The sequence below is a fragment of the Rana temporaria genome, chromosome 7 (genome assembly GCF_905171775.1).
Source record: "Rana temporaria chromosome 7, aRanTem1.1, whole genome shotgun sequence".
In the NCBI taxonomy this organism is placed as follows: domain Eukaryota; kingdom Metazoa; phylum Chordata; class Amphibia; order Anura; family Ranidae; genus Rana; species Rana temporaria.
In genome coordinates, this window is record NC_053495.1 from 118,236,649 (window position 1) to 118,250,439 (window position 13,791).

General features: G+C 45.1%; 2 protein-coding genes across 4 annotated transcripts in view; one reads left to right on the forward strand and one right to left on the reverse strand.

Moving 5' to 3' along the window:
* FAM102B (family with sequence similarity 102 member B) overlaps window positions 1–4,000 on the reverse strand; it is a 91,101-nt gene extending 87,101 nt beyond the window's left edge. The window contains exon 1 of one of the 3 annotated variants that reach the window (XM_040359894.1): window positions 2,278–4,000. In XM_040359894.1, the coding sequence (XP_040215828.1) occupies window positions 2,278–2,426 (149 nt within the window). In that variant the 5' untranslated portion in view covers window positions 2,427–4,000. The remainder of the gene's footprint in view (window positions 1–2,277) is intronic. The other 2 variants (XM_040359892.1, XM_040359893.1) reach the window with 2 other exon arrangements.
* A 9,094-nt stretch (window positions 4,001–13,094) lies between these two features.
* The window catches only part of SLC25A24 (solute carrier family 25 member 24), a 72,109-nt gene continuing 71,412 nt past the window's right edge, over window positions 13,095–13,791 (forward strand). The window contains exon 1 of the mRNA XM_040359895.1: window positions 13,095–13,375. Coding sequence (XP_040215829.1) covers window positions 13,193–13,375 — 183 coding nt within the window. The 5' untranslated portion in view covers window positions 13,095–13,192. The remainder of the gene's footprint in view (window positions 13,376–13,791) is intronic.

Below are 13,791 nucleotides of genomic sequence, written 5' to 3' on the forward strand. Positions count from 1 at the left end.
GATGGGCGTATCTCCCACTGGAGCGATTTTATTCTGACAGCCAGCGGTGCTGCCTGTGATTATACCTGAACAGCGTCTGCATCTGATTGGATATGGACATTGTTGACATCAACAACTTTTCATTCAAAGGATGATGGGCAGGATGGTGCCAACAGGGCAGTTCACAGGGTGAATTCTGGCCACCCCCTGATGAAATTTGCTTTGTGTAGGGCCAGTTTTTTACATAACTTCAAGATGAACAGTATTTCACAGGAGGAAAGATTAACTTAACAAATCAAGATCGAAATTTTGAAATAAATAAATAAATAAATAATCTCATTTGGACAGATGGCTGGGGAAGGGGGTATAAATAGGCTCACCATAAAGAAAACATATAGCCGGGGGGCTGTACACATGCCATGGCTGTGATATTTTTTTTGTAGTCACTGCAAATTTAACTTGGCTTGCCAACTTTGGCAAGTACCCATATAGGTCAATGGGAGCGTGAGGCGACTGCCAGCCAAATGCTTGACTTACAGTTGTGGCATGGCAATTCCAATTGAAAATCTGTTTGCCCAAAACAAAACACAGGAATTCAGGAGATGGCAGGATCGACCAAGATTAGATCCATGTATGGGTGGGCAGGCTAAAGCCCTGTACACACGCTCGATTTTCTCGGTGGTAAAAAGTCAGCCGAGAAAACCGAGGGGAAAGCCGAGAACCCGGCTGGAAAACTGCCATGGAGGTTTGGTCGGGAATCCCCGCCGTGTGTATGCTCCATCGGCCCTGCCTTACAGTGTTTCCCATAGGTAAGTAGTAGATCTGGCGGAAAAAACACGCCGGGAATCCTGACGGAAAAATAGAAAGCAGGTTCTCTATTTTCCCGCTGGGATTCCCGACTGTTTTCCTGATGGGAAAACTGCGAGGAAGCATACACACGCCCGGTTTTCCTGGACAAAAGCTCTCCTGGCAATTTTTCTTGCTGGGAAAACCAGTCGCATGTACGAGGCTTGATTGTACCAAAATAGGGATGTCCCGATAACGATACTAGTATCGGTACCGATACCGAGCATTTCCCGAGTACTTGTACTCGGCTGAAATGCTCCGATGCTTCACCCGATCCCTGGGCACTGTGGGCAGTCAGGTATCGGGTGGTGGGGGGAGTTACAAGTCTTCTTCCCCCGTGCTGTCTTCTCCCTCTCATTGCCGCTCTCCCCCTGTGCGTTCTTGTCCCCCTCCGTGTCGCTCTCCCTCTGTGCTGTCTTGTCCCCCTCTGTGCCGCTCTGCCCCCCGTGCTGCCTTGTCCCCCTCTGTGCCGCTCTCCCCCTGTGCGTTCTTGTCCCCCTCCGTGCCGCTCTCCCCCTGTCTTCTCCCCCCCTTCCGTGCTGCTCTCCCCCCTCAATTTGTCAGGATGGAGAGCGGAGGTAGGAGCCGCTAAACCCGGCTCCTACCTTTTCTGAATGGACAGAGTCAGTAATCACTGACTCTGTCCATTCACATAACTGAGCATCGTAACCTGTGTTTACGATGCTTCAGTTTATGAATGGAGAGAAGCTTCTCTCTATTCATTTCAGCTGAGGCTGCAGAGAAAGGGACTGGGGAATCTGTGTCCTTAGTCCCTTTCTATGTCTTAAAGTGGAGATGTCAGCAGTCTGTTAAGACCCCTGATATCTCACCAAAGCCCCCCCAACAGGGCTGATTAAAGAAAAAAAAATTGCAATAAATAATTTAAAAAATAAAATGTACATAATAATAAAAAAATAAAAAACACACACACACACTGACAAGCCACTACCCCACCCCTCCCCCTCTATAGAAATAAAGAAAAAAACAGTGTAAAAAAAAAAAAAAACACCACTGTCACATGACATTAAAAAAAAAGTATCAGTATTCGGTATCGGCGAGTACTTGAAAAAAAGCATCGGCACTTGTACTCGGTCTCAAAAAAGTGGTATCGGGACAACCCTATACCAAAATCAAATTCATCAATCAACTTGCGTACAACCAGCATGTCAGAGTTTTAGCATGCGATTATTGTCAGTGGCTATAGCTGCTAGTAGTAATCACTGTGTTCTCCCGGTAGGAACGGGTCCCCGCCCGGAAAACACAATAGTTCCAATCTATCAATTTTCTTTCCTGCAACCCGTGGTTGCAGGAAAGAAAGTCACATAATCTATGGTCGGCTTTACCATTTACTCTGAGAAGAGTATCATTATTATATACAGTACTGGCAGCAGGTTGTTATTGTCAAAGCACTCAACACACAGCCAATCATTAGTGATCCTTCTATCATCTCACCTGCTTGATTCCACACTGAAGCTGCCACCATCCTGAAGTCGGATTTTGCAGAACAAGATCCCATTAACAAAAGGAACAGAAGACAGTTCATCCAACTCAAAATCCACCCGAAACTTGAATTTCTTTTTTTTCATCATCATGAAAGCCATACACTGGAATGAGGAGGCGAGATGTTGAACAGATGATGCAGCAGAGTAACAGAGGCGAGCACAAGCAATGACCTAACAACGGTAATGAGATTTGGCCCTCAGGATACCAAAATGAATATACAATGTTATTTTCAGATTCCACTACCAAAAATCTAAAAAAAATTAAATAAAAAAAAAACTTTTAATTTCAAGAAGCAGCGTGACGTCAGTGAGATGTAGATTTTCCAATCACTGTCTGCTTCTACTTTTCTTGAAAGACGATGATCATCCTCTGTGCTGCAATCACCTTCCTCCCAGTGTCCACTTCCTTTAACTGGAGCTCCTGACTATGCACACTGCGAGGTCATGTTCCTCTCTTCTCCAATTTAAATGTCAACATCGAGTCCCACCCTACATCAGAAATCTCCATGGGTTACATCAGGGCAACAGTCACTAGAAGGGGGTAGAAACTCATCAGATGCCAACATAGGCTCAAATCAAACACACTGCCCACTCCCTATATTGGATGTCTAGGACGTCATCCCATTGCATTGGTATTACCCAGGGAACTGCTTCACATATGTCCAGCCTCTTCACATATCAGATGTCAGTGATCAGCAATGCTCTGTCTTCATCTGATTGTATTATCCACATTGATTACAGCCGCCAATCAGATCCCATCAGTATGGCATTGTCCGTATAAGGGTCAGGGTGCAGTTATGGCCCCCCAATAGCCCCCTACTGCACACCATTTATCAGCTATGTGTCTATAAATCAGATCTCCGGCTGTATGAGATCTGTATGTGTATGAGGTCTGTATGTATCAGATCTGTATTTATGGGATGTCTGGGTGTATGAGATCTGTATATATGAAGTCTGTATGTATCAGATCTGTAGGTGTATGTGATCTGTATGTATCAGATATGTATATATGAGATCTGTATGTATCAGATCTGTAGGTGTATGAGATCTGTATATATGAAGTCTGTATATATGAGATCTGTATATATGAGATGTCTGGGTGAATCAGATGTGTAGGTGTATGAGATCTGTATGTATCAGAAGTGTAGGTGTATGAGATCTGTATGTATCAGATGTGTAGGTGCATGGGATGTGTATATATGAGATCTGTATGTATCAGATGTGTAGGTGTATGGGATGTGTATATATGAGATCTGTATGTATCAGATGTGTAGGTGTATGGGAGGTGTATATATGGGATGTGTGGGTGTATGGGATGTGTATATATGGGATGTGTGGGTGTATGGGATGATTGTGAGCTCTTATGGTTCCCCTCACACAGATCTATCACAATGCTCCTGGGAAGCAGTCCACAGATGTTCTCAGCTGTTTCCTGCTCAGTCCTGGAGGTGTTTATATGGTCCTGGAGGTATTTTCCTGAGTTCTCCGTCCCCCGGAGTCCTATAGGTTGCCCCCTCGGCAGTCCCTAAGCTGCAGCTCCAATATTTGCAATCCTAGTAGTACAGGCTGCTTGTTCCCCGGTCTGAAGAGATCGCTTCCTCCGTGTCCCGCCCGGATCGCTGTCTCTGCTTTCAGTCCCCACCAGGCTTCCGTACCTGTCTGTGTGTCAATAGTCTTAGTGGTGTCACCTGGTGGGGGAGATCTGGTATTGCAGGTGTGGGAAGTCCTAAGCACACGTGTCGTACAGTGACATCTAGCGAGGCAAACTGGTAGCGCATGCGAAATTTTAGAGATTCTTTCCTACAGCATCTAATGCACTTTTAGTAAGCCAAATAAGAATATTGCTACTGTGTTGGGATCCAAAAGGAGAATGTTTACCAAGACAAAAAATAATGGTCTTAAAAACAAAAACAAAAAAACACTCCCAGCTGCCTTGTCCATTTTTGTCAGCTTTATTTTATTTAGAGGTGCACAGAATAGAAATTTTGGTGCCAAAACAAAAAATGCAGGATGCACTTCACTGAAACCGAAAATGACAGTTTAAAAAAAATTACATATATTTTTATTTATCATTGTATTATATTTGATTGTTTAATTAAAGGGGTTGTAAAGGTTCGTTTTTTATTTTCTAAATAGGTTCCTTTAAGCTAGTGCATTGTTGGGTTCACTTACCTTTTCCTTCGATTTCCCTTCTAAATGGATAAGGTAAAACTCCTGCGCTGTCTGTGAATGGAAGAGGGGAAGGGAAGGTGAAAGGGGCACTGCTGCAAACACTAGGAAGGTCTACCTTAATAGACAAAAGTGATAAATAAAACAAGTGAAAGATATCTGCGCTGTGAAAAAATATTAATTAGTACTAAAAAAGTGAATGGAGGAGGGGCACAGGTGACTAGAGACAAAATAAAGTGTTACAATATGATAGCAGTATAATGAACAGTCTCTACATATACAATGGTGATACACATATGGTCTGTAATAAAAAAAGTCCAACAACACGGAAGACCACACAGTTCTTGATAGATCTGATACAACCGATGGATGAAAGTAAAGAGAAGCACTCAATGGAAGAAGACCCCGCAACTAAAATCTGGTGAGAAAGGTAAGCCGCACACCTTGAAGTCTCACACACACCTCTAGCCACTTAAGCCCCGGACCATTTTGCAGCTAAATGCCCATGCCAGGTTTTGCGATTCGGCACTGCATCGCTCTAACAGACAATTGCGCGGTCGTGCGACGTGGCTCCCAAACAAAATTGGCGTCCTTTTTTTCCCACAAATAGAGCTTTCTTTTGGTGGTATTTGATCACCTCTGCGGTTTTTATTTTTTGCGCTATAAACAAAAATTTTGAAAAAAATTCAATATTTTTTACTTTTTGCTATAATAAATATCCCCCAAAAACATATATAAAAAAAAATTTTTCCTCAGTTTAGGCCGATACGTATTCTTCTACCTATTTTTGGTAAAAAAAAAATCGCAATAAGCGCTTATCGATTGGTTTGCGCAAAATTTATAGCGTTTACAAAATAGGGGATAGTTTTATTGCATTTTTATAAAAAAAATTTTTTTTACTACTAATGGCGGTGATCAGCGATTTTTTTCGTGACTGCCACATTATGGCGGACACTTCGGACAATTTTGACACATTTTTGGGACCATTGTCATTTAAACCATTGTCAACTAAAAATAGCAGATGTGATCAAATACCACCAAAAGAAAGCTCTATTTGTGGGGGGGAAAAGGACGCCAATTTTGTTTGGGAGCCACGTCGCACGACCGCGCAATTGTCTGTTAAAGCGACGCAGTCCCGAACTGTAAAAACACCTTGGGTCTTTAGGCTGCATATTGGTCCGGGGCTTAACTGGTTAAATTGCATTGTTTATTGTGAAAATGACAGTTGCAGTTTGGGAGTTAACCACAGGGGGCGCTGTAGGGGTTAGTGTTCACTTACTGTGTGTTTACAACTGTAGGGGGGTGTGGCTGTAGGACTGACGTCATCGATCGAGTCTCCCTTATAAAAGGGATCACTCGATCGATACGCCGCCACAGTGAAGCACGGGGAAGCCGTGTTTACATACGGCTCTCCCCGTGCTTCAGCCTCGGGGAGCGATCACGACGGAGCGGCTATAAACGAATAGCCGCGCCGTCGTCCCGGATCGCTCCCCGAGGGATCCCGCCCACCGCACGCAGCGGAGGGGGTCCCGATCGGACCCCCCACCCGCTAGAAAGCAAGGACATATAAATACGTCCTTCTGCCTGTCCGTGCCATTCTGCGGACGTAAATAGTCGTGCAGCGGGCGTTAAGGGGCTAGTGGTCCCAGCAGCTTACCTCACGGCTAATATATATAGCCTGATTGCAAAACACTTGCATATGAAGTTCTGGTCTTTATAACAGATGTTGTTCTTATGGTCCCAGTGCAGAGCAGTACATGCAAAACAAGAGAACATACAGCAGGATGGTGTAATACTGGTATACCAGGGAGCCTAGCACGTAACCAGCGTTAGATGCACTCACATGAATGTAAAAATATGGGGCTTATCTCCACGAGCAGCGAGCTCGTCAGTGTCCTGCTTCTCCTCTTTCTCCAAGTCTCCCGTATGTCAAGCTGGAGATGCTAAGTGACTCGAGTGGCAGTGTCACAAAAAAAGGAAGAGGGAAGGAGGGCACATCGCATAATCCAGTAAACCAGGTACATTTTAATAGAAACAGTATAAAAAACTCACATTTGAGCAGGTAAAACTTGCATGGTATCCACGAGTAGCGAACTCGTATTGCCGTCCGTCAGATGCTAGAGTATGTCCAGCGCTCCAATCCCGACGCGTATCGTCACACCACGTGACTTCATCAGCTGGACATACTCTAGCATCTGACGGACGGCAATACGAGTTAATGTCATATGACATTAATAACAAGAGTTCCCCTTTACATCAGAGTCCACAGAGTTCCCCATTTACATCTGAATCCGCAGAGTTCCCCTTTTACATCTGAATCCACAGAGTTCCCTTACACTGTAAAGCGGAACTCTGCAGACTCTGATGTAAGGGAGAATTCTGGGGACTCTAACATAAGAGATGCTCTGGGAAACCTGATTTAAGGGGGAACACTGTGGCCTCTGATGTACCGAGAAGATTCTGATGTAACCCCCTTACATCAGAATCTTCTCGGTACATCAGAGGCCACAGTGTTCCCCCTTAAATAAGGTTTCCCAGAGCATCTCTTATGTTAGAGTCCCCAGAATTCTGTGGCCTCTGGTGTAATGGGGAAATCTGATGTAAGGGGTGCTCTGAGAACTCTGATTTACCTTAGTGTACTAAGAGAAGGAGGGAGACTTCAGTCACAGACAGAGATGAATGGTGAGATCACTCACCCCTTGGCAGTCAGCGCATCTCATTCAGATGTAGCTGAGGCTGCTGGAGTTCAAATTTACGACCCCCACTTTCCTTTTCTGAGGCACACGCCAGGGATTGGAGTGTGGGCAGACACAGAGTGGTGGGGCGGGAGGAAAAGGAGCAGATCGAACTCCTCTCCCATCTGTATGTGGGGGAATTGTTAATGCTAGCTTTGAGCAGTGTGTAAGAGAGTGTTACAGACACTCTCAGCTTAGACAACTGGAAGCAGCAACCCTGCTGGGAAGCCATAGTCCAGTCTGAATAATGTGTCCGGGTTTCAGGCAGTTTGAAACCTGAACACATGATTCCAAACCCAAACTGTCTGGGTGAATCCTGGACAGGTGGCAACTCTAATGCCCTGTACACACGATCAGTTTGTCTGATGAAAACGGTCTGATGGATTTTTCCATCAGTTATCCGATGAAGCTGACTGATGATCAGTCGCGCCTACCCACCATCAGTTAAAAAAACGATCGTGTCAGAACGCGGTGACGTAAAACACAAGTTCAACACAAGTTCAATGCTTCCAAGCATGTGTCGACTTGATTCTGAGCATGCGTAGATTTTTAACCGATGGACGTGCCCACAGACGATCGTTTTTTTCTATAGGTTTTTTAATCCATCAGATAATTTAAAAACAAGTTCCTAGTTTTTTGACTGATGGATAAAAAAACGATTGGGCCCACACACGATAGGTTAGTCTGATGAAAACGGTCGACGCGACTCCCAAACAAAATTGATGTTCGTTTTTTCCCCAGAAATAGAGCTTTCTTTTGGTGGTATTTGATCACCTCTGCAGTTTTTATTTTTTGCGCTATAAACAAAAATAAAGCGACAATTTTGAAAAAAAGCTATATTTTTTACTTTCTGCTGTAATAAATATCCACCAAAAATATATAAAAAAAAAAGTTTTTTTTCCTCAGTTTAGGCCGATACGTATTCTTCTACCTATTTTTGGTAAAAAATGGCAATAAGCGTTTATTGATTGATTTGCGCAAAAGTTATAGCGTCTACAAAATAGGGGGAATTGTTATGCCAATTTTATTATATATATATTTTTTTTTACTAGTAATGGTGGCGATCAGCGATTTTTATTGTGACTGGGACATTATGGCGGACACATTGAAAATGTTGACGCTACTTTGGGACCATTGTCATTGATACAGCAATCAGTGCAATAAAAATGCACTGATTACTGTATAAATGAGTAGGGGGCGGGGAAGCGGTTAAGTGTGTCCTAGGGAGTGATTCTAACTGTGAGGGGGCTGGGCTACATGTGACACGACAGTGATCACTGCTCCTGATGACAGGGAGCAGACGATCACTGTCCTGTCACTAGGCAGAAAAGGGAAATGCCTTGTTTACACAGGCATCCCCCCGTTCTGCCTCTCCGTGACACAATCGCGGGACACCGGCGGACATAGAGTCCACGGGTCCCACGGGCGCGGTCACGGAGACCGTGGCGGGCGGTGTCCGTGATTCAAAGCTTCAAAGCAACAGGAGGAAGAAGAGATGGAGCTACGATGGGGGGACATTCTTCATTTTTAATAAACAACGTTTCCAAAACCGCCTCTTGTTTTTTTTGGAACACAACACTTTTTTTGGTAATCAGGTAGGGGTACAATGTACCCCATACTTATTCGCAGGATCCGGGGGCTTCCAGATTCCGATAAGTCCCCTGCCCGCAGACCCCCACAACCACCACCCAGGGTTGTCAGGAAGGGAGGGACCCTATGTCATTTTTTTTTTACATTTTGTCATGGGAGTTCCCCTTAAAATTTATACCAGACCCTTCGGTCTGGTCTGGTCCTGGGGGGGACCCCCCTCCATTTTTTTTTTTTGGCCGTGGGGTTTCCCCCTCAAGATCCATACCAGACTCAGAGCATCAGAGCAATGTGAACACCACTCTGGAGGAATGAGCACAGGGGGCAGCAATGTCGGTCTGGGGGATTGGAGTGTTAGATGTACTAGCAGGTTTAAATACACTAACAAATTGAAGCTTAACTCCAGGCAATACTTTATAATCACTTACAGCAAACAGTTTTTTTTCCATTTGGGATAAAGGTATAACAAAAAATACATAAATAAAACCTGATCATTGTAAGCACCCCCTGCCAGTGTTAAATGGTCTGATTCCCTGCAACAGCAAGAGAGTTTTTCTGAAAAACAGCTGGATCACTAAATTAAAATGTAAGAAAGAAAGCCTAAAAATGAAAACTAATGCAAAGCTCACATCTATGAATTGGTAAGCTGCAATATCATACATGCTTGCTTTTGGGTTTCATACCATTTTAATGTGGTACTACACTGTATCCGAGAACCACAAACCAAAAACGCTGTTTCATTCATTTTTAACCCCTAGGCGCCAACAGTAGGCAAATATGCGGCCTCTAGGCGGGTGGGCCTCGGTGCCAAGCACCGCATATTTGCATACCAATTAGTAGACACAACTGTGCCAAGAGCACGCGCCTTGCACACTCCCGGCACAGTTACTGGCGGCTAGCGGAAAGCTCATAATCGCTTCTTGTGATCAGGAGCTTTCTGATCATGTGACAGCCAATCACAGCGGTCACATGATCATAAACCATGCCCCACCTCCCGGCATCTGAAACCTCTTAAAGGGCCAGGAGGTGCTGGCACAAAGGGGTTAATAATCAAAGCAAACTTCCCTTCCATCCATATATCTGTGCTTTATTTTGCTCAGAGATTACTTTGGGAAAACCCCCCTAGCATTTCTGGCCGCAGTTCCTCTTTAACCACTTCCCGCCCGCCCACAAGTGGTTGTGAAATCCTGACTGGACGTCTATTGACGTCCTGCAGGATTTCATGCCGGCGTGCGCCCGTGAGGGCCGCGCAGCGCGCCGATCGGTGATGCGGGGTTTCAGTCTGACACCCCGCATCTCCGATCTCAGTAAAGAGCCTCTGGCGGAGGCTCTTTACCACGTGATCAGCTGTGTCCAATCACGGCTGATCACAATGTAAACAGAAAGAGCCGTTGATGGCTCTTCCTCACTCGCATCTGACAGACGCGAGTAGAGGAGAGCCGATTGTTTATCAGCGCAGCCCCCCCTCGGACGCCCACACTGGACCACCAGGGAAGCCCAAACTGGACCACCAGGGAAGGGCAGTAAAAAAAATGGCAGTAAAAAAAAAAGAGAATAGATGCCAATCAGTGCCCACAAATGGGCACAGACTGGCAACATGGGCACAAGTGATGCCCAGCAATGCCATCAGTGCCACCCCTCAGTGTCCATCAGTGCCACAACTCAGTGTCCATCAGTGCCACAACTCAGTGTCCATCAGTGCCACCCCTCAGTGTCCATCAGTGCCACCTCTAAGTGCCCATCCATGCCCAGTGCCCACCTATCAGTGCCCATCTGTGCCACCCATAAGTACCCTACAGTGCCACCCATGAGTGCCCATCAGTGTCGCCTATGAGTGCCTAGTGCCGCCTATGAGTGCCCAACAGTGCCGCCTATGAGTGCCCATCAGTGGTGCATACCAGGGCCGCCTATCAGTGCCGCCTGTCAGTGTCCATCAGTGCCGCCTTACCAGTGCCCATCAGTGCCGCCTCATCGGTGCCCATCAGTGCCACCTCATCGGTGCCCATCAGTGCCACCTCGGTGCCCATAATCAAAGTAGAAAACTTACTTATTTACAAAAAAAATTAACAGAAAAAAATAAAATCTTTATTTTTTTCAACATTTTCGGTCTTTTTTTAGTTGTTGTGAAAAAAAAAATCGCAGAGGTGATCAAATACCACAAAAATAAAGCTCTATTTGAGGAAACAAAATGATAAAAAAATAGTTTGGGTACAGTGTAGCATGACCGCGCAATTGTCATTTAAAATGCGACAGCGCTGAAAGCTGAAAATTGGCTTAGGCAGGAAGGTGCGTAAGTGCCTGGTATGGAAGTGGTTAAAGTGGAAATAAACCCTCCTATCGTTTTCAGCCAAGGAAGCTGGCATCTTGGCTTCTGTATTATCCTCAACTGCCATGCTACTGCACATGTGATCTGATCAGTCATTACACCAGCCATTGGATGGTTTGACAGTTCCTGGCATGCTGAGAATGTTAAATTGATGGGTTTACTTCCGCTTTATGTCTGTATTGTGAGACTGTGATACATAATTGCAACTTGTGTAATGTGACAGAGAAAGATTGTGATCTGTATGGGAACTTGGAGGAGGCAGAGTGTCAATCAGAGTAAGGCCCCTTTCACATTGAGGCGTTTTTCATGTGGTACAGCGCTAAAAATAGCGCTGCTATACCGCATGAAAAATCATGCCCTGTAGTGTTCAATGTAAAAGCCCGAAGGCTTTCACATTGAAGCGGTGCGCTAGCAGGAGCGCTCCAAAAGTCCTGCTAGCCGCATCTTTACCGCGGTATAGGAGCGGTGTGTTCACCGCTCCTATACCGCGCCTTCCCATTGAAATCAATGGGAAAGCGCGGTAATACCGCCCGCAAAACCTCACCGCTAGCGCCCGAATATCGCGGTAAATACGACGGTATAGCCGCGCTACAAATAGCGCGGCTATACCGTCACCGCGGCTGCACGCCTCAATGTGAAAGCAGCCTAATGGTGAGAGTAATAATCAGAGTAATGATCAGAGTAGTAGGGATCAAAGTGATGATCAGAATACTAATGACAGAAGTAATAAGGATCAGAGTAATAATCAGAGTAGTAGTGATCATAGCAATAGATCAGAATAGTAGTGATCATAGGAATAGATCAGCTTAGTAGTGATCATAGTAATAAATCAGAGTAGTAGTGATTAGAGTAATAGACCAGAGAGTAGTAGTGATTAGAGTAATAGATCAGAATAGTAGTTATCATATAAATAGATCAGAGTAGTAGTGATCATAGTAATAGATCAGGAGTAGTAGTGATAGGCGTAATAGATCAGAGTAGTAGTGATTAGAGTAACAGATCAGAGTAGTAGTGATTAGAGTAACAGATCAGAGTAGTAGTGATTAGAGTAACAGATCAGAGTAGTAGTGATTAGAGTAACAGATCAGAGTAGTAGTGATTAGAGTAATAGATCAGAGTAGTAGTGATAGGAATAATAGATCAGAGAGTAGTAGTGATTATAGTAATAGATCAGAGTAGTAGTGATCGGAATAATAGATCAGAGTAGTACTGATAGGAATAATAGATCAGAGTAGTAGTGATCGGAATAATAGATCAGAGTAGTAGTGATAGGAATAATAGATCAGAGAGTAGTAGTGATAGGAATAATAGATCAGAGAGTAGTAGTGATTATAGTAATAGATCCGAGTAGCAGGGGCGGACTGACAACTCATGGGGCCCCCGGGCAATAGAAGATTATGGGGCCCCTCTGGCTTACAGATGGCCACCACGCCAGGAGGTAGTGCAGAGGCGGGCAGCTAAAATCTTGGGATATTCACATTAAAAGCATGTCATTTTCGGACATATCAGGGACAGATCTACTGAGCCTGGCAACCCGGATGGGGCCCCCTAGTGGCATGGGGCCCTCGGGCAGTGCCCGAGTGACTCAATGGTCAGTCCGCCCCTGCCGAGTAGTAGTGATTGGAATAATAGATCCGAGTAGTAGTGATTGGAATAATAGATCCGAGTAGTAGTGATAGGAATAATAGATCCGAGTAGTAGTGATAGGAATAATAGATCCGAGTAGTAGTGATCGGAATAATTGATCAGAGTAATACTGATAGAAGTAATAGATCCGAGTAGTCGTGATCATAGTAATAGAGTAATAGAGTAATAGAGCTGGGAGTAATGATTGTAGTGTGAGGAGTGATGAATGTGAGAGGAGACGCCAGGCATGCAGTACCTTCCCCCCTCCTCCTCCTCGGAGGGAATTCCCTGCTCGCCCCTCCCCCTCTCTGGGCGGTGTCCTGTCACTGCACTCTTTCTTGTCTTTCTACATTTTTGTCTTGTCGGCCTGCCCTGAGCTCTTCCTGATCCCGACCAGCAGTCCCCATAGACAGACACTGGAGATGTACGATCAGGTCAGGAGATCGATGCTGTGTCGGGCGATGTGTGAAGGATCGGACACTCCGTCTAAGTACGCCGATCTCTTCCATAAGCTGGACGTCAATCAGGATGGGAAGGTGGACATTCTGGAGCTGCAGCAGGGGCTCCGAGCCTTGGGGATGGCGGTGTCCCCCGGAGCCGAGGAGGTAAGTCCAGGGGAAGGATGAGATCTTCATCAGAGTCCATGTACTCTGCATTGGAGTGAGGGTGGAATTGTACGATCTATCTATCCAGGATACACACATTGTGCCAGGCCCAGGATCTCTGATGATCAGGCTGTGCAGTAATAATGATCAGGGTGGGTGCTGTATGATTGGACAGTATACAGTATATATACACATGGCAGTACAGAATTGGCGGTGTGCCAGCACTGAGTTATGATGGACATTGTCAAATGATTGAAATAATAAATGTATTTATATCTGAAGGTTCTTCTCTATAATTGGAGTTACAGAACTATTTTTGGATATAACTGACTACAGTTAGCCATACACTGCGAATTGTGGCCACTTCCCGAGCAACCAGTCATAATCCAGCGGGGCGCCGGTCAGAACACAATATC